At 44.9% G+C, this 19,987-nt stretch overlaps 1 protein-coding gene across 1 annotated transcript; it reads left to right on the plus strand.

The window, feature by feature from the left end:
• Nucleotides 1–14,856: 14,856 nt before the first annotated feature.
• On the plus strand, nucleotides 14,857–19,787 carry LOC141103476 (uncharacterized). The gene is made up of 3 exons (XM_073593108.1): nucleotides 14,857–15,138; nucleotides 16,804–16,963; nucleotides 17,052–19,787. Exons 1-3 carry the CDS (start codon nucleotides 14,931–14,933, stop codon nucleotides 17,752–17,754), a joined length of 1,071 nt encoding a protein of 356 aa, XP_073449209.1. The 5' UTR covers nucleotides 14,857–14,930; the 3' UTR covers nucleotides 17,755–19,787.
• Nucleotides 19,788–19,987: the final 200 nt, after the last annotated feature.

The following is a 19,987-nucleotide window of genomic DNA, read 5'->3' on the forward strand; positions in this document are numbered from 1 at the left end:
ATAGGAGTAGGGTGATGTCAATACACACTTATCAGTATACCCTGTCTATTCTCCTAATTTTCCTATTTATTTTCCTGTATACACATATATTCGTGATTGTAAGTGATATTAATATTAGAATAATAATTACCATTGGACTTAACAACCAGTGAAAGATATTGGTTGCTGTAGAAGACATTCCACTAAATATATCCCACCAATGTGGTGCAGTATCCTGTTGTATCTGTGAGGAAAGATGTACTAGTCTACCTTTGTCAATAATAATTTGCTACTTTAGGATCATCTATAGCCCATTCGAAAGTTGTTGTTTCCTCTACTTCAAGTACATTAATACCAGGAGTCCATGCATATATTTGTAAAACAACAATCTTCAACAAAAAATCTGTAAGTAGATATTTCATCATGTTGTTTTCTCGGGTTGTTTCTTGCAATGTGATGCGTGTATCCAGGTAGGTTTTCCTTCCAGCTTTACTGAGGTGGCTGTGGTCAAGAGTACTTGGTAAGGACCTTCAAACCTGGGTTCCAATGTCTTTCTGGTGTGTTTCTTCACATATACATAATCCCCTGGTAGCAGAGTATGTGTACCTGTTATTGAATTAGGGTCTGGAAGAGAAGAATACACACTTTTGTGGATCTTAGTTAGACGTTGTTGTAATTGTATCACATATGCAGTCAAACTATCACATTGCAATTGCATACTCTGTGGAAAGTATAAACCCAATCTAGGTGCATTCCCAAAAAGTATCTCATATGGGGATAATCCTGTCTTTCCTGTTGGAGTGTACCTTATAGAGAACAAAGCCAAAGGCAGGCATTCTGGCCAAGGCTTGTTTAACTCTTGCATGGCTTTTTGTATTTTTAACTTTATTGTCCCATTTACTCTCTCCACTGATCCTGAACTCTGTGGGTGGTAAGGGGTGTGAAAACTTTGTTGAACCCCTAACATGGTCATCACATTCTGCATGATTTCTCCTGTAAAGTGTGTCCCCCTATCTGATTCTATGGTTTCAGGAAGACCAAACCTAGGTATTAACTCAGTGATCAGTTTCTTAGCTGTGGCTTTAGCTGTAGCCGATTTTACTGGATAACTTTCGGGCCAACCTGAGAATAAATCGATACACACGAGGACAAATTCAAAAGGGCCGCTCTTAGGCATTTGTATGTAATCAATTTGCAGTCTCTGGAAGGGGTATTGGGCCCGGACCTGGTGTTTACGTGGGGTTTTTACTCTCTGTCCTGGGTTATTCAGGAGACAGATTTGGCAGGCTGCACAGTAGTTTCTTGCAGTGCTACTGAATCCAGGGGCGAGCCATCCTTGGTTCACAATCCTATACATGGAATTGGAACTGACGTGTGTGGGTAGGTGAACTGCCGCTGCCATTTCTGGGTACAGAGAGGCAGGCAGGCATATTTTGCCTCCTTCCCTCCATACATTGTCAAGGTCTGGTGCTGCTCCCATCCTGACCCACTTATCTTTCTCGCTCTCCCCTGCTTGCTCCTGTAATTTACTCAGCTGCTGCCATGTTGGTTCTGGGATACTCACCTCTACCGCTGCTAAGGTCTCAGGGCTTCCTTCCCCTAGAGCTGCCTGTTTTGCAGTCAAATCTGCAAATGCATTTCCTTTTGCCTCAATTGTTTTTGCGCTCGTGTGTGCCGCTATCTTCATAATGGCTACTCGTTTAACCTTTTGAAGATTGTTCAGGACTCTCTTAATCCCTTCTCCATGTTTTACAGGTGTACCTGCTGCTGTCAGATAACCTCTAGCCCTCCATATGTGGCCATAATCGTGCGCTACACCATAAGCATAGGCAGAGTCAGTGTAAATATTCCCTTCTCGTTCTTTTAAGTATTCTAGGGCTTGTTCTAAAGCTTTTAATTCTGCTTCCTGTGCTGACATGTGGGCTGGTAAGGCCTGTGCTTCAATTACCTGCGTATCAGTCACTACAGCATACCCTGTGTGATATTTACCCTTGTCATCAGCAAACCTACTACCATCTATATACAAGGTGTGCTCAGCATTTAAAATTGGTGTATCTGTAACATGTGGAAATCCCATTGTCTCCTGTTCCATGAGCTGAAAACAATTGTGCTGATCTACTTCTTTAAACAAAAGAGTGTCAGTGTCCTCATTTCTTTTCTCACTAGTACTATTAGTACTATCATTCCCCCTTGCCAAATCTGGTGACTGAAGAGGCAAAAAGGTGGCCAAATTTAAGGTTGTACAGCGCTGAAAAGTAACATTTGGAGGTAAGAGTAAAGTACACTGTAATCTTAATTGCCTAGCCATTGAAATGTGTTTGGGCTGTACCTGAGACAAGATTGCATGTATGTCATGTGTGGTATGCACTACGACTGGATTGTCTAGAACAATCTCTGATGACTTATCTATGATAATTGACACTGCAGCTACCGCCCGTACACAAGACGGTGAACCTCTAGATACTGGATCTAATGCTGCTGAAAAGTAAGCGACTGGTCTTTGTTTTACATGTGCCTGTGTCAGAACACCTGTGGCGTGTCCAGTGATCTCAGCAATGTACAGATTAAATATCTTGGTGTAATCTGGTATACCAATAGCCGGGGCAGAAATCAACAACTTTTTCAAAGTGATAAACGACTCATAAGCTACTTCTGTAAGCACATACGGTACAATTTTCAAACAATCGTATAATGGCTGCATCAAAGCGCTAGCATGTGGTATCCACTGTCTACAATATGACACGATACCTAAAAACATACGCAATTGTTTGAAATTCCGTGGGGGTAACATTCCCTTTATCACTTGAACCCTCTCCTCAGTGAGATGTCTCGTACCCTGTGATATACAATGTCCCAAAAAGATAACTTTTTCCTGACACACTTGTAACTTTTTCTTATTAACCTTGCAACCTTTTTCTGCCAAAAATCGCAACAAATTAAGGGTGGTGGCCAAACAAGTTTCTTTGTCAGGGCAGCATAACAATAAATCATCCACATATTGTAACAATACACAGGAATCTGGTGGTACCCATTCTCCCAACACCGTTTGCAATGCTTGCGAATACAAGGTAGGTGAATGCGACATACCCTGAGGTAGGCGTGTCCAGGTTAGTTGCCGATTTTTTATTGAAAATGCGAACCAAAGTTGGCATTCTTCAGCAAGCGGGACGGAAAAGAAAGCATTCGCTAAATCTATAACCGTAAAGTACATACTGGTTGATGGTATTTGTGACAGTAATGTATGTGGATTGGGTACTAAAGGTGTCATCGGGGCTAGTATTTTGTTGACCGCTCTAAGGTCTTGGACCATTCTATACTTAACCGGACTACCGGCTACTGATTTCTTTTTAACCGGGTACAAGGGAGTGTTTGCCGGTGATTTTACCTCTTTTAGAACTCCACTTTTTAAGAAGGATTGGACCTGCATTTCTATGGCCGTCTCTTGAGGTGCACTAAGTGGATACTGCTTTTGTTGGGGAAGCACTGCTCCTGGAATCAGCTGTAGGGTAACCGGAGGTATGGGCAAAAGTCCAACATCAGCTGGATGTTTTTCCCATAGTTCTCCTGGAAGGGACGACAAAATCTGATCTAAGTCTGAAGGAGGTGTGCCGGACAATTCCGATTCCTCCTCTAGGTATTGTATCAGGTTACACATCTCCATGTGTTCTTGATTATCCCCTATAGCTAAGGTGACAGTGCCATCTGGGTGATAGGTAATGTTAGCTCCTATTTTCTGCAAAATGTCAGCTCCTAACAAATTAGTGGGGGCTCCTCTGGATACCAGAAAGCGTGAAAGGAACATGTGGTTTCCTACTTTAACTTTCAGAGGTTTTGTAAGCGGGGCGTCGGCTAAAATGCCATCATATCCAGTTATTAGTAAAGTGTCAGGTGATTTTTGGCCAGGGAGTAGTTCAGAGTCAGAAAGTAACGAGCGTGAAGCTCCTGTATCGACTAAACAAGAGATTTTCTTATTACCAACCGTTATATTTGTCTTAAGCATTGTTGTTTTGGATTTTTCTAAAACCGGGGTGAGTCATGCTCGTGGACCATCTCCCTGCTGCCTGATATGACTATTTTTGTTGTCCCTGGGCTGGTTCCTTCTCTGATTAACTGGAGAATCAACACCTTCCTCTCCTTCATCCCTTATTCTTTTCTTACAGTTGCGTCTGATGTGACCAATCTTGTTACAGTAGTGACAGGTAAGGGGTTTGCGAAAGGAACCTCTACCTTGCTCTTGGGGACCCCCGAGTGCGTTGCTAGCATGAGATTTCCTCCCTTTGGTTTCTGCTAAGTCCGCCTCTATGCCTTGCGCTTTTTGTAACAACGTCCCTCTATCTCTAGTTGCCCTCCACTCTGGTGTGCAGGCTTTCAGTCTCTCACTTATCTGTGGAATTAATCCCTCCATAAATTGTCTATTGAAGGCTCGGATTGTGACTGGCAGGGCCAAGTCCAATCCCTCATCTGCCATCATACTTTCCATAGATAAGTAAAATTCCGATACAGTCTGTCCTGGCATTTGCTTCATGGGTGATATGGACCCCCTCTCCTGTTGTTTTGCCTGACAAAAAGCTTCTAATCTAGCAATAAAAGGGGCCCTTGAGTCTATATGTCTGACATGTCCTGTCTCTAAATTGCCATCCCCATCAACTTGTCCTGCAGGTCTGTGTGGACCTATTTCTGTCATAAACTGGTTAAACAGGGTCAGAGTCATTTTGTGTCTGCATAGATCCTCCCCATCCTGCCAGGTCGCTTCATGTGTATTCATTAACTGTGTCACAAATCTACAAAAAGCAGCTGGCTTTGCTACCGGGTCTGGGGCGCTCTGTATTAATGCCATAAGGGTGTCTGCCGACCATGGTGCCCAAGTCCTTATTTGCATTCTACGAGTGACAGTAGGCGGGGCATTTGGATGGGCTGCTTGTCCAAATTCTGGATTGTTTACCTGAACAATGCGTGTATCAGTGCGTACGGGAGCTACAGTTTCTGGATGAGGTTTTTGTGCCCCACAATGCACACATTCTACTGCCCATTCTGGGTTTTGTGCTCCACAATCCTGACAAACCCATCCTCTCCCCTCAAGTACCGGATATATCTTGTGTGGTTTGCGTTCTACGTCAGTGTATGGGGGTGGGATGGCTGAGCTGGGAGCCTCGACATTTTTTGTTCTTCTATCTTTCATATCCCAACCATCACAATCTGGATTATACTTCCACCCCTCTTCTTTCGCTCTATTTGAGACCTTAATTAAGCATTGAACCTGACGCATCCATTGCTTCTCTAACACCTCTCCTTGTCTGTCCCTTTTTATTTCACTCCATACATCCGGGTCTAAGCCCGCTGCTCCTTTCACCTTAAATTTACGAAGGACATCCTTTAAGTCCTGTGCTTCGGTTTTCCCATAAATGTTCTTAATTATCTGTGGCACCGTATAGTGCGCCACAATTCCCTGACGGGGTTTTGTGTTCCTCTGGCCCATTCTAACAGTCCTGCCTAGGTAGCGTGTGGGACACTTAGTGTACAATATAATGCGGCTACAACATATACAAGAATGAATAATTACTTTATATGCTAGCCCAATAGCAAACCAGCTAAGTTACACTAGTTCCTCGTTGCCTTCCTCCTAGGGTGCTAGAATTCTAGAAACCTCTCCGAAATGAGATTTCTGAAACCGAATTACTTTATATGCTAGCCCAATAATAAATAATTACTTTATATGCTAGCCCAATAACAAACCAGAATGCGGCTACAACATATACAAAAATGCGGCTACAACATATACAAGCATTCCTTTAAGTGGCCAGGTATCCGACTAGATCTCGGGACTTTGTTGAGACCTTATTCCCTCCCCGTATCTGGGAATCCCTCTCATACACTCTTATCCCTGCTTTATGGAGCAGACAGGGCTTATACTCTCAACCCGTCTATGGTTTATGAGTTAGATGTGAGGTTAAGCATAAGCGTCAGACCCCCAAGCTCACAAGCCCTCAGGTTCCCAATCGTGTGAGGTAAGGCGCATTCCGTTGCTTAGTTCGGCAATCCCCTTCTAACTCATACCATCCTTGACAAGGCTCATTCACTTTCTCAACAAGACAGACAAGACAAACACAGATAACAAAACAAACAAATAATTCCAGCAATATAAACGAAAATATGCAGTAATTCTAGACTCACCACTACAGAGGCTGGTGTTTTAAAACCAGGAGAACCGTAACTGACAGAACGGATAGGCACAAATCAGGGGAGCACAGAATATAAGAAAAATAAAGCTTTTTCTTACCTGCGCAGGTTTTTTGATCTGTGATTCCCGGAATGCCTATTCCTTTTTGTTCCGTCAGCCGCGTTCGTCCACCTCTTGTAGTATCATCGGTGAGTCCCTGTTCTTCGGGCGCCAAAATGTTAGGTTCAACTTTTAAATAAGTTGCTTATAGTTTATATTGCTTTGCCAAATTATTGCTTCTATAAGAAAGATGACACTGAGTCAGGTATGTCTGTATCACAGTTCTGAGCAAAAAAAAAGGACTGCTCCCTTTACTTCTTTTATAGGCAGTTCCAAAAGCAGTAATCTTATCGGCATTACCAAATGAGGTTAAGGTACAAAGAGTTTCTCATCAGCGAACATGTAATGATTATTCAGCAGTTCCAAATTCCATCTAGATACAGATTGATAGAACAATTGATACGTACACAGGTAAGAAAGGAGCACAAATAATTTAAATAGAACAATTGATACGTACACAGCTAAGAAAGGAGCACAAACAATTTGAATAGAACAATTGATACGTACACAGGTAAGAAAAAAACAGAAACAATTAAAGTGGAACTCTAAGTCATTATTTCAACCCTATCACTTCCTATTTGGTGTTTTCCAGATGTTGGGTGGTCCTGTATAATGTGATAACATCACTGAGACTCCTTGCATCAATGCACTTTGAGTAGAGGGTGCTGTGCTCATGGGGTGGGGCTATGACACTCTGCATTTACAGTCTTTCGACAGGTATTATTCAATTCTGAGCACTGCTTTGATTGTCAATGTTGCCTTCACCCAAAGCTGGGTACATGCTGATCAAAATGTGGCTGGTTTAGCAAATTTTGATCTGTGTGTAGCCTTTCCTGTTCAACAGAAGCCGATCGCTAAATTGGCTTCTGTTGAATGAACCTGCTCAAAATTTTTAATTCGATCATCAGCAGGGGCGGCCTGTCCATTAAGGGCACAGCCTCCCGTTTCCATCGCCGGGCGCATGAACTACAGTGGCGAGGTTTTTTTTTTTAAGCACCTGATTAGAGCCAGAGTGTCAGAAACCATTAAATCAGACCGAAACAGAAGTTCAGTTAAATCACACTTGTTTAATAATAAAAGTAAAAAGAACAAACATAGTCAAAACATAGCCAAAGTTCAGTAACCGGATAGTCAGCCAAGCCAGAAGTCAGGGATCAAAGTAGTGGAACAGCAAGCAGGATCTGGAGCCAGAAGGGATGTCAACAAAGCCAGTCTTTAAACAGGAACGCAGGAGATGGTTTCTTGTAATGTGACCAAGGCGAAGGCAGAGCTCCTCTGGGAGCTGGCATTTAGCCGACAGCTCATCGACCAGCTCAGAGAAGGAAGGCCTGCGCCCAGCCCTGACAGTACCCCCTCCTAAACGACCCCTCCCCCTCAGAGGACCACCAGGCTTGAGGGGAAAACGTCTATGGAAATCACAGAGGAGGAAAGGGGCGTGTACGCCCGAGGATGAGACCCAAGAGCGTTCCTCCGGACCATACCCTTTCCAATGCACCAGGTACTGTATGAGCCCACAGAACCTACGGGAGTCAACAATGGACTGTACTTCATACACCTCATGGTTCTCAACCTGTACAGGGTGAGGACGTGGCACCGAGGTGGTAAAGAGGTTGCAAACCAAAGGTTTTAATAAGGAGACATGAAATACATTTGAAATACGCATATTAGAAGAAAGGTCTAATGCGTAAGCCACTGGGTTAATCCTGCAAAGAATACGGAAAGGCCCAATAAACCGAGGTGCGAACTTCAGTGAGGGAACACAAAGTCGGAGGTTGTGAGATGACAGCCAGACCCTGTCCCCAACCTGGTAGGAAGGCGCAGGCAGGCGTCTGCGGTCAGAATGGAGTCTGTACCTATCATTAGCATGACGCAAAGCCTCCTGGACTTGTGCCCAAGTGGAACGAAGACCATGGAGATGCTCCTCTAATGCAGTAATACTCTGTGGAACAAACGTGTCAGGTAACATGGAAGGTTGGAAACCATAATTCACCATAAATGGGGACAATCGGGAAGCAGAATTCAAGGCACTGTTGTGAGCAAACTCTGCCCATGGTAAGAGGTCTGACCAGCTGTGATGATTAGCAATGTAGGAATTGCTCCAAGGACTTATTGGCTCGTTCTGTGGGCCCCATTAGACTGCAGGTGATTTTCAGAGGGGAAGCAAGCTCCCAACTGTGCAAAAAGGCTTGCCAGAACTGGGACACAAACTGAATACCCCTGTCTGAGACAATCACCTTGGGTAGCCCATGTAAGCAACAGATCTCCCGAGCAAAAATGGGAGCCAGTTCCTTAAAAGTGGACAACTTCTTAGGTGGAATACAATGACACATCTTTGAGAACCAGTCAACCACCATAAGGATAACAGTGTTGCCTTGGGAGTTGGGTAACTCCACAATGAAATCCATAGACAGGTGGGTCCAGGGCCTCTCTCCATTGGGTATGGGTTGTAGGAGGCCCACTGGAAGGTGTTGTGGAGTCTTACTTTGAGCACACACGGAACAGGCAGCTACAAAGGCAGTTACATCAGCTTGTAGACTAGGCCACCAGAATTGTTGGGAGATGGCCCAAACGAGTTGATTCTTCCTAGGGTGACCAGCTGCCTTGGGAGAATGGTAAGTCTGGAGCACGGCAGTACGGAGACTCTCTGGGACAAAGTAGTGGTCACAAGGTTTCTCAGGAGGAGCAGGGACCTGAGCAGCAAGAATTTTGTCACCCAAAAGAGAAGTGAGACTGATGCAAACCGTAGCCAGAATACGACCAGGAGGAATCACAGGAACCGGAAGCGATTCCAACTTGGAAGTGGAGGAAAATTATCATGACAAGGCGTCAGCTTTTACATTAGTACCGGGTAAGAATGAGACAATGTAATTGAAACTTGACAAGAAAAGAGCCCATCGCGCCCTTCTGGGAGAGAGGCATTTAGCCTCAGACAAGAATGTGAGATTCTTATGGTTGGTAAGAATGAGAACCGTGAGAATGAGAACAGTGGTACCTTCAAGGAGATGTCTCCATTCTTTCAGGGCTAAAATGATCGCCAACAGCTCTCTGTCACCAATCTCATAATTGCACTCCACAGGTGACAATTTCTTGGAAAAGTAGCCACAAGGATGCATAGCGATCTCAGAGGTAGGACTTGAGACAGAAGGGCGCCAACACCAGTCTCAGAAGCATCAACCTCAAGGATAAAAGGTAACGTAGGATCAGGATGTGCCAACACAGGAGCAGAAACAAAGGCAGCCTTGAGACTCTCAAAGGCCTTAATGGACTCCGGAGACCAACTCTGTGGGTTACCGTCCTTTCTGTTCATATCAGTCAGGGGCTTGCCCAGAGATGAGAAATTACGAATAAACTTCTGATAATAGTTGGCAAAGGCCAGGAAACGCTGCAGAGGACGTAAACCCATGGGTCAGGGTGACTGTAGGACTGCCAAAAGTTTCTCTGGCAAAAACCAGCAGTGGAAATGACATAGCCCAGGAATTTAACCTGTTCACGATGGAACTCGCACTTCTCCAGTTTACAATAGAGATTGTTCTCTCTTAGTTTCTGAAGCAAACGACAGACATCTGTGTGGTGGCTCTACAGGGACTTGGAAAATATGAGGATATCATCGAGATAAACCATCACACATAACTGCAACAAATCTCGGAGGACATCGTTAATATATTCCTGGAAGACAGCACAAAGGCCAAAAGGCATTACGAGGTACTCATAATGGCCTGTTCCGGTATTAAATGCAGTTTTCCACTTGTCGCCCTCCTTAATCCTCACGAGATTGTATGCCCCTCTCAAATCAAGCTTTGTGAAAACATTGCTCCCTTGAGGCGGTCAAATAACTCTGTAATCAATGGAATCGGATAGGCATTCTTAATCGTGAAACGATTGAGACCCCTATAATCAATACAAGGTCTCAGTTCACCACTCTTCTTCTTCATAAAGAAGAAACCAGCACCAGCAGGAGACGAGGATTTGAGGATCAAACCTTGAGAAAGTGCGTCTGCAACATACTCCTCTATGGCCTTATCCTCCAAGACCGACAAAGGGTAAACCCGGCCACAAAGGGGTATGGCACCAGGCTGAAGGTCAATTGCGCAATCATACGGCCGGTGTGGAGGCAAACTACCAGCTTGACCTTTGTCAAAGACATCGCTAAAATCACGGTACTCCTCCGGCAGGGAGGAGAGTGAAGAGGTGCACAGGACCTTGGCTACCTTCTGGAAGCATGTCTCACTGTATTGTAGTGACCAGGAGAGAACCTCAGCACAGAGCCAATCAAAAGAGGGGTTGTGCCTCTGTAACCAAGGATAACCAATAACCAGCGGAAACTTAGGTAAGAAAATAACTTGGAATTGGATTATCTCATGGTGAAGAGCCCCTACGGCCATGGCCAAGGAACCGCCTCATGAGTCACATGGGCAGGCTGTAGAGGTATCCCGTCAAGAGCCACAATGGCAAGTGGAGTGTCACGCAGCTGCAGCAGAATCGAGTGCTTTGATACAAAGGCAGCATTAATGAACAGGCCTGCAGCCCCATAGTCGATTAAAGCCTGTATCTCGATGGACAACTCAGCCCAAGAAATGGTGACCGAAACCAGGGGCTTATCCTTCTGGATAACTGGGGACGAAGCTATGCCACCCAAGGTCTGTCCGTGACAGGACCTCAAGGTTCGGGCGTTCCCTGGACGGCTAGGACAAGACTTCAAAAAGTGACCTGCCTGGCAACAATAAAGGCACAATCTCTCCCTCCTCCTAAAGGTTCTCTCATCCGCAGAGAGACGCGTGAAGCCCAAGTGCATGAGTTCATCTTCACTGACCGACTCGGTACCAGGAGGCATGGGAGGTGAGGGAGGCACGGGTGGGACTGCAAAGCTCAGAGGCAAATGTACAGGAGGCTTCCATAAGCACTCCTTAAAAGAGATTCTTTCTCTGAGTCTGGAGTCAATGAGGATGGCAAACGTGATCAACTTCTCCAGCTCAGTGGGTATATCTCAGGCTGCTATCCCATTCTTGATGGAATCCGAGAGACCATGAGAAAAAGCAGCCACGAGGGCCTCATTGTTCCAAGCAACTTCTGCTGCCAGAGTACGGAATTCAATGGCGTAGTCGGCAACAGTTCTCGTACTCTGTTTGATGGACATGAGGCACTTGGCAGCAATTAGCCGACAGCTGAGCGGCCAGCTCAGAGAAGGAAGGGCTGAGACCAGCCCTGACACAGAGGCTCTAATAGACTTCAAAATCGGGTGGGCTCCGGACACAGAGCATTGCTCTCAGAGCCCACCCAGGTGTATTAAAATAGCGAATGTATATTTGCTATTTTAATAATGAATTGCCTCTCCGCCAATCAGGAAGGCTGGGTGTGAGGCGCGTTTCCCGATTGGCTGAAAGGAGAAGCGTTTTGATTGGCCGCCGAGGAGGAGGGAGAAGACGGAAGCTGCCGAGCAGGGAAAGGACATGCCTGTGGAGGAGAGCTGCCTGTGGTTGAGGTAAGTGCACCAACCAACTGACTGACCTGACCCAGGGGGTGGCGGGTGCACTGTTTGCCGCCTAGGGTTACCACCTCATCCATTTAAACCTGAACACATATTATTTACACAGGTTCTGAGGCTAATTTCATTCAGATAAGACCAAGTGAGTTTAATTACCACTTTAATCAGCCACACAACCTGTGTAATTAATTAGGGCTGTGGAAATTAAAGATCAATTCCTCAATTAATCGTTAATTTTTTTGATCCATCAAAATTTTCTTGATCGGTAGGCTGCCTGCCCTGGGGCCCCTTTGGGCCAAGCTGTGGCTGCAGCGCAGCGCTCCGCTCCCTCCTCCTCCACTATATGTCATACACAGTCTGCGGGCATCTCCCGCTGTGTGTCTCCAAGCTGAGTGTGAAAACTTTGGCCACACTGTGAGAAAAGTCCCGCTCTCCTCCTAGATCAGCTCGTGTGATAGACACAGTGTTCTGTCTATCACACAAGCTGATCTAGGAGGAGGGCGAGACTTTTCTCACAGCGCGGCCAAAGTTTAAACATTCAGCTCCGAGACGCACAGCGGGAGATGCCCACAGACTGTGTAATCCAGACACAGGCACTGACTACACTGAGGCTGCGATTATGGGCACAGTGAGACTGCATTATGGGCACGGTGAGACTGCATTATGTGCATAGTGAGACTGCATTATGGGCACGGTGAGGTTGCCATTATAGGCACGGCGAGGCTGCGATTATGGGCACTGTGAGACAGCATTATGGGCATGGTGAGATAGCATTATGGGCACGGTGAGGCTGCGATTATAGGCACGGCGAGGCTGCGATTATGGGCACGGTGAGACAGTATTATGGGCACGGTAAGGCTGCGATTATGGGAACGGTGAGACTGCATTATGGGAACGGTGGGGCTGCGATTATGGGCACAGTGAGACTGCTTTATGGGAACGGTGAGGCTGCGATTATGGGCACGGTAAGTCTGAGATTATGGGCACGGTGAGACTGCATTATGGGCACGGTAAGGCTGCGATTATGGGCACGGTGAGGCTGCTATTATGGGCACGGTAAGGCTGAGATTATGGGCATGGTGAGGCTGAGTTTATGACGTGTGACGTCCTAGCCATGCCCCGCTATGTCCGGCCGTTGCCATAACAGCGGTGCTAAATCAGCTAAAAGTAGTTGGATCTGTATGTGCGTTATAATTAACCAAAATTAGTCGATTAATCGATTTTAAAAAATTGATTAATCGAACACGAAAATTTTAATCAGTAACAGCCCTATAATTAATATGTGTTCGGTTTTAAAGAGATGAGGTGGTAACCCTATTGCTGCCCCCCCCCAAAAAAAAATTACCTTACCACCAGCCGCCACTGATCAGCGCATTCAGCAAATTGACAATGTCTCGGCAAGGAGATTTCTGCACCCACCTCACTTGTGTGAATGTTGAAATATGTTCATTCTGTTTTTGTTCAGCAAACTGGCCGAATGAAAAAAAAAAAATGATCTGTGTGTACTCAGCTCAATGCTGCAACTTCTGCTCAGTAAAATTCTGCTTTAATATGGTCTATTCCCCCATCAGAGGTAAGTGACAGCAATTATAGAAGACACAGGTTTGGATTAGGTTTTGCACCTATTGCTTGTATACCAGAGGGGCACCCTTCACTCATATCTAAACATAGGATTTCCAGTCTCAAAATTTGAGACAAGTTTCCACTATTCTGCAAGATTAAAAAATTCACAACACAGCTGAGAGCAAACAGTGCAGTTGCACCTCCGTTAAAACTGCTGACAGTTTATTGGCCATAATATCCCTTGCAGATCTTAGCCCAAACAGTTAAAAACACAGTCCAGCTTATTGCGTTTCAAATGCCAGCTCCATTTTGTATGGAGCCAGGGTTGAAACTAATTCTTTCTTTTCTAAGGGGTTTATAGCACAGCTGAAAGTCAATACCATGCAACAAGCAGGAGGCTATTTCTGATTCTGTAGCTGCTGAATTGGACAAAACTTCGGGCCTGGGTTATTTTGTTTAGTTAAATCTGCTGACATCATGCATCACACGGCAGACTACAGCAATAGCTTTGCAGCTGTGGACAATGCTATAATCCCTTTTTAAATATTAATCAAAGAGTAATGGTTCTGAAAAGTGGTGTTTATGAATAACAGAGGAGTCAAACAATTACTGTTTACAAGGTCATTGTGGCAAGTGATTGTTAAGTGATTTACTATTATATACATAGTAATAATGTTTCAGAGCAGAGAAATGGGTGCAAAAAAAAAGTTTGATCTCTCTGGAGGCAATTGCAAAGCTAGATTATAAAAACACATTTATTCATTACACCCAGGAACAACCTGAGTATATAAAGAATATCTAAACCCAAGTTGTAAAGCCAGAAGTTTTCGTTATCTTAATGCAATCTATGCATTAAGATAAAAAGCCTTCTGTGTGCAGCAGACCCCCTTGGCCCCCTAATACTTACCTAAGCCGCATCTCTGTCCAGCGATGTCCATGAGTGTCTCATTGGTCTGGGCTCTCCCTCCTGATTGGCTGAGATACAGCAGCAGCGCTACTGGCTTCCGCTGCTGTCAATTAAAATCAGTTAGCCGATCAGGAGAAAGAGGGGGTGGTGTCGAACCGCAGCTCCATGTCTGAATGGACACACAGAGCTGCAGCTCAGCTTAGGTGCACTGAACAGGAGGGAGGGGTCAGGAGCACAGAAAAGGGACCCGAGAAAAGGAGGGTCCAGGCTGCTCTGTGCAAATTTACTGCAACAGAGCAGGTAAGTATAACATGTTTGTTATTTTTATAGAAAAAAGAATGAGACTTTACTTTAAGCCTAAGGCTCGGTTCACACTGGGACGACTTGGGATCCGACTTGTCGCCCCTCAAGTCGCCCCAAGTCGCCCCAGAAAGAGATTCACATGAGAGTGAATGGGAGCGTCTTAAATGACACTACTGAAGTCGCTCCGACTTCAGAGCGTACTCCCTGTACTACTTGGATCCGACTTGGTAGGCGACCTGTACCATAGAAATCAATGGAAGTCGCCTCCAAGTCGGATCCCTCTGTAAAGTCAAGCGACTTCACAGGAAGTAGTTAAAAAAATGACACCACTACACACCCTCCCTCCCCCACACAGAGCACTGCCTGACATCCTGAACTGCCGTTATCTGCCGTTATCCCTGTGTTATCTCTGTGTAATAATGTCTACCAGAGCCAGAGAGGTAGTACACAGAGAGGCAATAGACAATGAGACACTGATCAGGCTTGTGAGACAGCGCCCCTGTCTGTATGACAAGGAAGACAACCAGTACAAGGACCAATTAAAGAGGGACACTGCCTGGCTGGAGATCTGCAGAGGATCATTCGAAAATTGGGACCTCATGACGTCGGCCGAACGTAGTCAGAAATGTAAGTTAACAAGTTTATTTTAGTTATGTCTGTTTTTTTTTCAAGTTGCTGCGATTTGAAGTGTGTGAATCATGGGGTACGACTTGACATGCGACCTTTCAGTCCGTACGACTTGTCATGCGACCTTTCAGTCCGTACGACTTGTCATGCGACCTTTCAGTCCGTACGACTTGTCATGCGACCTTTCAGTCCGTACGACTTGTCATGCGACCTTTCAGTCCCAGATCGCATGAAAAGTCATGCGACCTTTCAGTCCCAGATCGCATGAAAAGTCATGCGACCTTTCAGTCCCAGATCGCATGAAAAGTCATGCGACCTTTCAGTCCCAGATCGCATGAAAAGTCATGCGACCTTTCAGTCCCAGATCGCATGAAAAGTCATGCGACCTTTCAGTCCGTACGACTTGTCATGCGACCTTTCAGTCCCAGATCGCATGAAAAGTCTTTATTAATATATCTAGATAATGAATGATCAATACCAATACAGGCTCCAAAAAAATATGGTTTATTTTAACATGTTATTTATATCAAACACAAGAATAGTATAATGATTGATCAATACCAATACAGGCTCAAAAAAATTATGGTTTATTTTAACATGTTATTTATTTCAAACACAAGAATAGTATGCGATACATACGACAGTATAGCATAGTCAAATTAAACTAAACAAATTAAACTAAATAACTATACAGGCTTTATTAGTCAAGCAACAAAATATAAATGTAAAGAACTTAGGAAATAGCATCCAATTGCCATTCCACTTCACCAGCCGGTGAAAGGAAATAGGAAGCAAATTGCTCCCAAACACTGATACCATCGCTGGATCCCCTAGTAGCACTGAGGTGTGCACTTTCCAGATCGTGCATTAGGGAATCCTCAACACAGTACCCGTCACGTATCCGTACAAAATTGTGGAGAACGCATGCTGCCTTGACTGCAGTAATTGCGTTTTCAATATTTAACGCAATAGGCGTGTGTAACAAACGCCATTTATTGGCAAGGATTCCAAATGCACATTCAACCACCCTTCTTGCCCTTGTGAGACGATAATTAAACACTTTCTTGGGTGTACTCAGATTCCTGTTGGAATAAGGCCTCATTAGGTGTTCCCCCAATGCGAAAGCCTCATCAGCGATGAACACATAGGGTAGCGAGGGTTCTGATGTGCCAGGAAGTGGACAGTTCTCCGGAATACATAGTTCATTATTCCTCAGCCTTTGACCAAACGACGAATTAGCGAAAATTCTTGAATCGCAGCTACTGCCATAGGATCCTATATCGATGTAGGAGAAGCAGTAGTTTGCATCGGCGACAGCAAGTAGCACAAAGGAGCAATACTTCTTGTAATTGTAGTACATACTTCCACTACCTACAGGCTTAATTACACGTATGTGCTTCCCATCTATAGCTCCAATGCAATTCGGGAAATTGCTACGCCTCCAAAAGAGTCTTGCAATATCCCGCCAGTTCTCTTGTGTCGGCCTCTTCATTACTATCGGGTTAAGTACATCCCATATGATTTGGCAGGTTTCTCGGATGATGTAGCCGACTGTCGACCTGCCCACCATGAACTGATAGTGAAGGCTAATTAGGGAATGACCGGTTGACAGGTACCTGAAAGACAAAATACATAATTGATTATTTTTAAAAAATTTTTTTGCAGTGTCTCAAATACAAATACGTTGGAAGGGCTTGAGGGACTGTTTCAAACGATATTTACGGAAGATAACAGAGGCTCGAAGCGGATCGGGATCGAAAAGGCTGGTACCCTATGTCCACGCGGACGAACTGGACTTCCTTAGACCGCACATGGAGCTGAGAGAGTGAGATAACATCTTTCACATTAGAAAAGTGCTACTATACAGTTATATTAAGAAGGTTGTGCCTGACATTATTATATCTTTATTACAGAACACAATCCAGTTGGGAAGTGGGTGAAGAAGGGCACGAGGCACCTCTGGAACCTCAAGAGTCGCAGGACCAACATGCGATGGCTGAATTGCATGCTCCTGAATCAAACCCATCGGAAACATTGGTAAATACGCCGGTGACAGCTGGACCTAGTCGCGTCGAAATCCCTCGTCCAACACAACTAAGAGTACGTAACACCAGACCAGCAGGAAGGCCATCTCAAAATATGGATCGGTTTGCTAACCTCGTCGATCGACTCCACCAAAAGTTAGATGATTTAGAATCCGAGGAGCACGGATTTGGGATTATGGTGGCCGGCATGCTAAAGAAAATCCCAGAAGAGAGGAGAAACCAAGTGAAAAAGGCGGTGATGGACTTAATGGAATCCAATGTGCGCAATGAGCAACCAAATTGCTCTTCAGAAATGTTCGGACCGCCGCCGCCATCCGGTCCATATTATCCCCACTCAAACCCCCCACCACCCAGAACCCACCCCTACTATTCCCCTCGCTTCCACCCATACTCCGACGAGTATGGCAATGTGCGACCTTCATCCCATCCACCGATCCCATATCCATCCCCGTCCCCGATTACCTCCACCATTGGCGTACAAAGCTTTACATCTCCAGGCCCTTCTCCAGGCCCTTCCACCAGCAATTTAAACCCCCATTCCGAATACCAACCTTCTTATCATCATTTATAAAAAATTATAACTTGTTATAAAAAGATTCTTATTTTTATTATTTTTGTTATACATAATATACAATAATTAAAAAAGTTCCTAATGTTACAGTTAAGTTGGTCAGCGTGGATAGTGTACAAGCCTTTTCGATCCCGATCCACTTGTTACAGTTAATGTACAGTTACATTTTTGGAGTATTATTACCTGCTAATAAATTTTTAAAAAAGTAAGAAGTTTTTCTAAATTTTGTGGATGTTTGTGTGCTACACTATACAATATATGTTACACATTATTTTATTTATGATACTTACCTAGGTGGATGCAGCATCGCACCGATGTTGCATCTGTCAAATGCCGCTTCTTTACACAGAACGGAGTCAACAAACATTGCCGATGGCTCTGTTCTCTACCCTCCTGAGAGCTGCTGACATTCAGTCACCAGGTCTCCTGTTCTGCTCCTCCACACTCATTGGAGCGCAGAACTGTGGCGTAGCATGGAGCGGCTTGCTTGGGGGAGTCCAGGTAGCTGGTGAATCAAGACGTTTTGAAATAAGGATGATGCGCTGCCTGAAATGAACTTGGTGATTTCAATGCAGAGCGGATTTCTGACCACTGCATGCTGAAAAGCGTTAACAGGAGTACAAAAGAAATGCAGACATGTGACCCATTGGAGAAGAACAGCTACTGTTGTGCGTAATGTTATGCATAAAATTAAATATAGATTACCTTAGTGTAATAATCAGTCTTTCAGTCGCTGAGATACTTCTCCTCCATGATGTGTTCTGTCGTTGCAGATGGATGGAAACCAGACCAAGCAATTCGTCAAAACTGTTATAAAAAAAGGAGGGAATTTAGTATATTGAAACACACACATTAACCCCTATTCTGCAGGGTCACTGAAAAACAAACAGATATCTAAGCTTTGGGGCTTAGAAAGACTTTGGATACGGGAGGACGTGCCTGGACCTCCTCCCGTGCTCCAGCGAGATCGACCACTTTATATGATCTGTGATCAGGCTAGTCTGATAGACTCGGTGATCACAGAGCACACCGTGTGCACCCTGCAAGGGGGCGCACAGGTCGCTGGAGCACGGGAGGAGCTCCAGGACCCCTTACCACGTGATCCACTGTCATGACAACTGATCATGTGATGTAATAAAAAGCTGGTAATTGGCTATTTTTATTATTTATTTTTCATTTCCTTTGCGATGAGAGAAACAAAAAAAAATAAGGAACACGGCTGATGCGAGAGGGACTTCAGTCAAGATCGTGAGGTAAATACCAGCGCCTACCAGTGCCCACCAAGGCCACCTACCAGTACCACACATCCAAGCCCACAGTGACACCTACCAGTGCCACCTCACGGTGCCACCTATCAGTGCCCATCAGTGTCAACTATCATTGCCACCCATTTGCCACCATCAGTGCCACTCATCTGTGCCGTCTTATCATTGCCCATCAGTGCTGCCTTATTTGTTCCTATCAGTGTCGCATAATCTGTGCCTTTCAGCCTCGCCTTATCAGTGTCCACCAAAAGCCCATCAGTGTAGCATCATCAGCGAGTATCAATGTGGGAGAATAAATAACTTTTACCACAATTTTATAACAAACTATGAAACATGCTTTCTTTTTCTCAGAAATATATGCAGATCCACATATAGCATTTTAACTTACCTTGTGATAGACATCCGGGTGTAGTTAAAAAACTTGTCATCATAAGCACGTAAGTTTTCATACATGGCCCAGAACTGGCCTCTGGTATCTCGGTTTCTAATGATTGGATGTATCCAATAGCGACGTCTTCGTCTCATCCTCATCCTCCGCTTCCTCTCTTCCTCTTCCTCTTCCATCAACACTGCTACACCAGCTGTTACCACAGCTGTCATCAAATAATGCAAGGATAACATTGTTGTTGTCACAGGACACAGGGAACTTGGAACCAGGAACAACAGGAAGCAGGAAGAGAACAGGAACATGTCACAGGAGTTGATGAGCTCTGATTGGCCACATGCAAATTCTGAGGCCCTGGGGGCGACTTGAAGTCGCGTTGAAGTCGCGTTAAAGTCGCGTTAAAGTCGCGTTAAAGTCGCGTTAAAGTCGCGTTGAAGTCGCGTTGCAAGGTCGCGTCGAAGTCGCGTTGCCCCAGTGTGAACCGAGCCTAAGGCATTAAGGCACTGCATCAAGATCACACCTTGTTAATGCGAACCGCAGCAGTGTGTGTATGTTAAGTTAACAACACCACGTAATTGGTTCG

The sequence above is a fragment of the Aquarana catesbeiana genome, linkage group LG07 (genome assembly GCF_042186555.1).
Source record: "Aquarana catesbeiana isolate 2022-GZ linkage group LG07, ASM4218655v1, whole genome shotgun sequence".
NCBI classification, from domain to species: domain Eukaryota; kingdom Metazoa; phylum Chordata; class Amphibia; order Anura; family Ranidae; genus Aquarana; species Aquarana catesbeiana.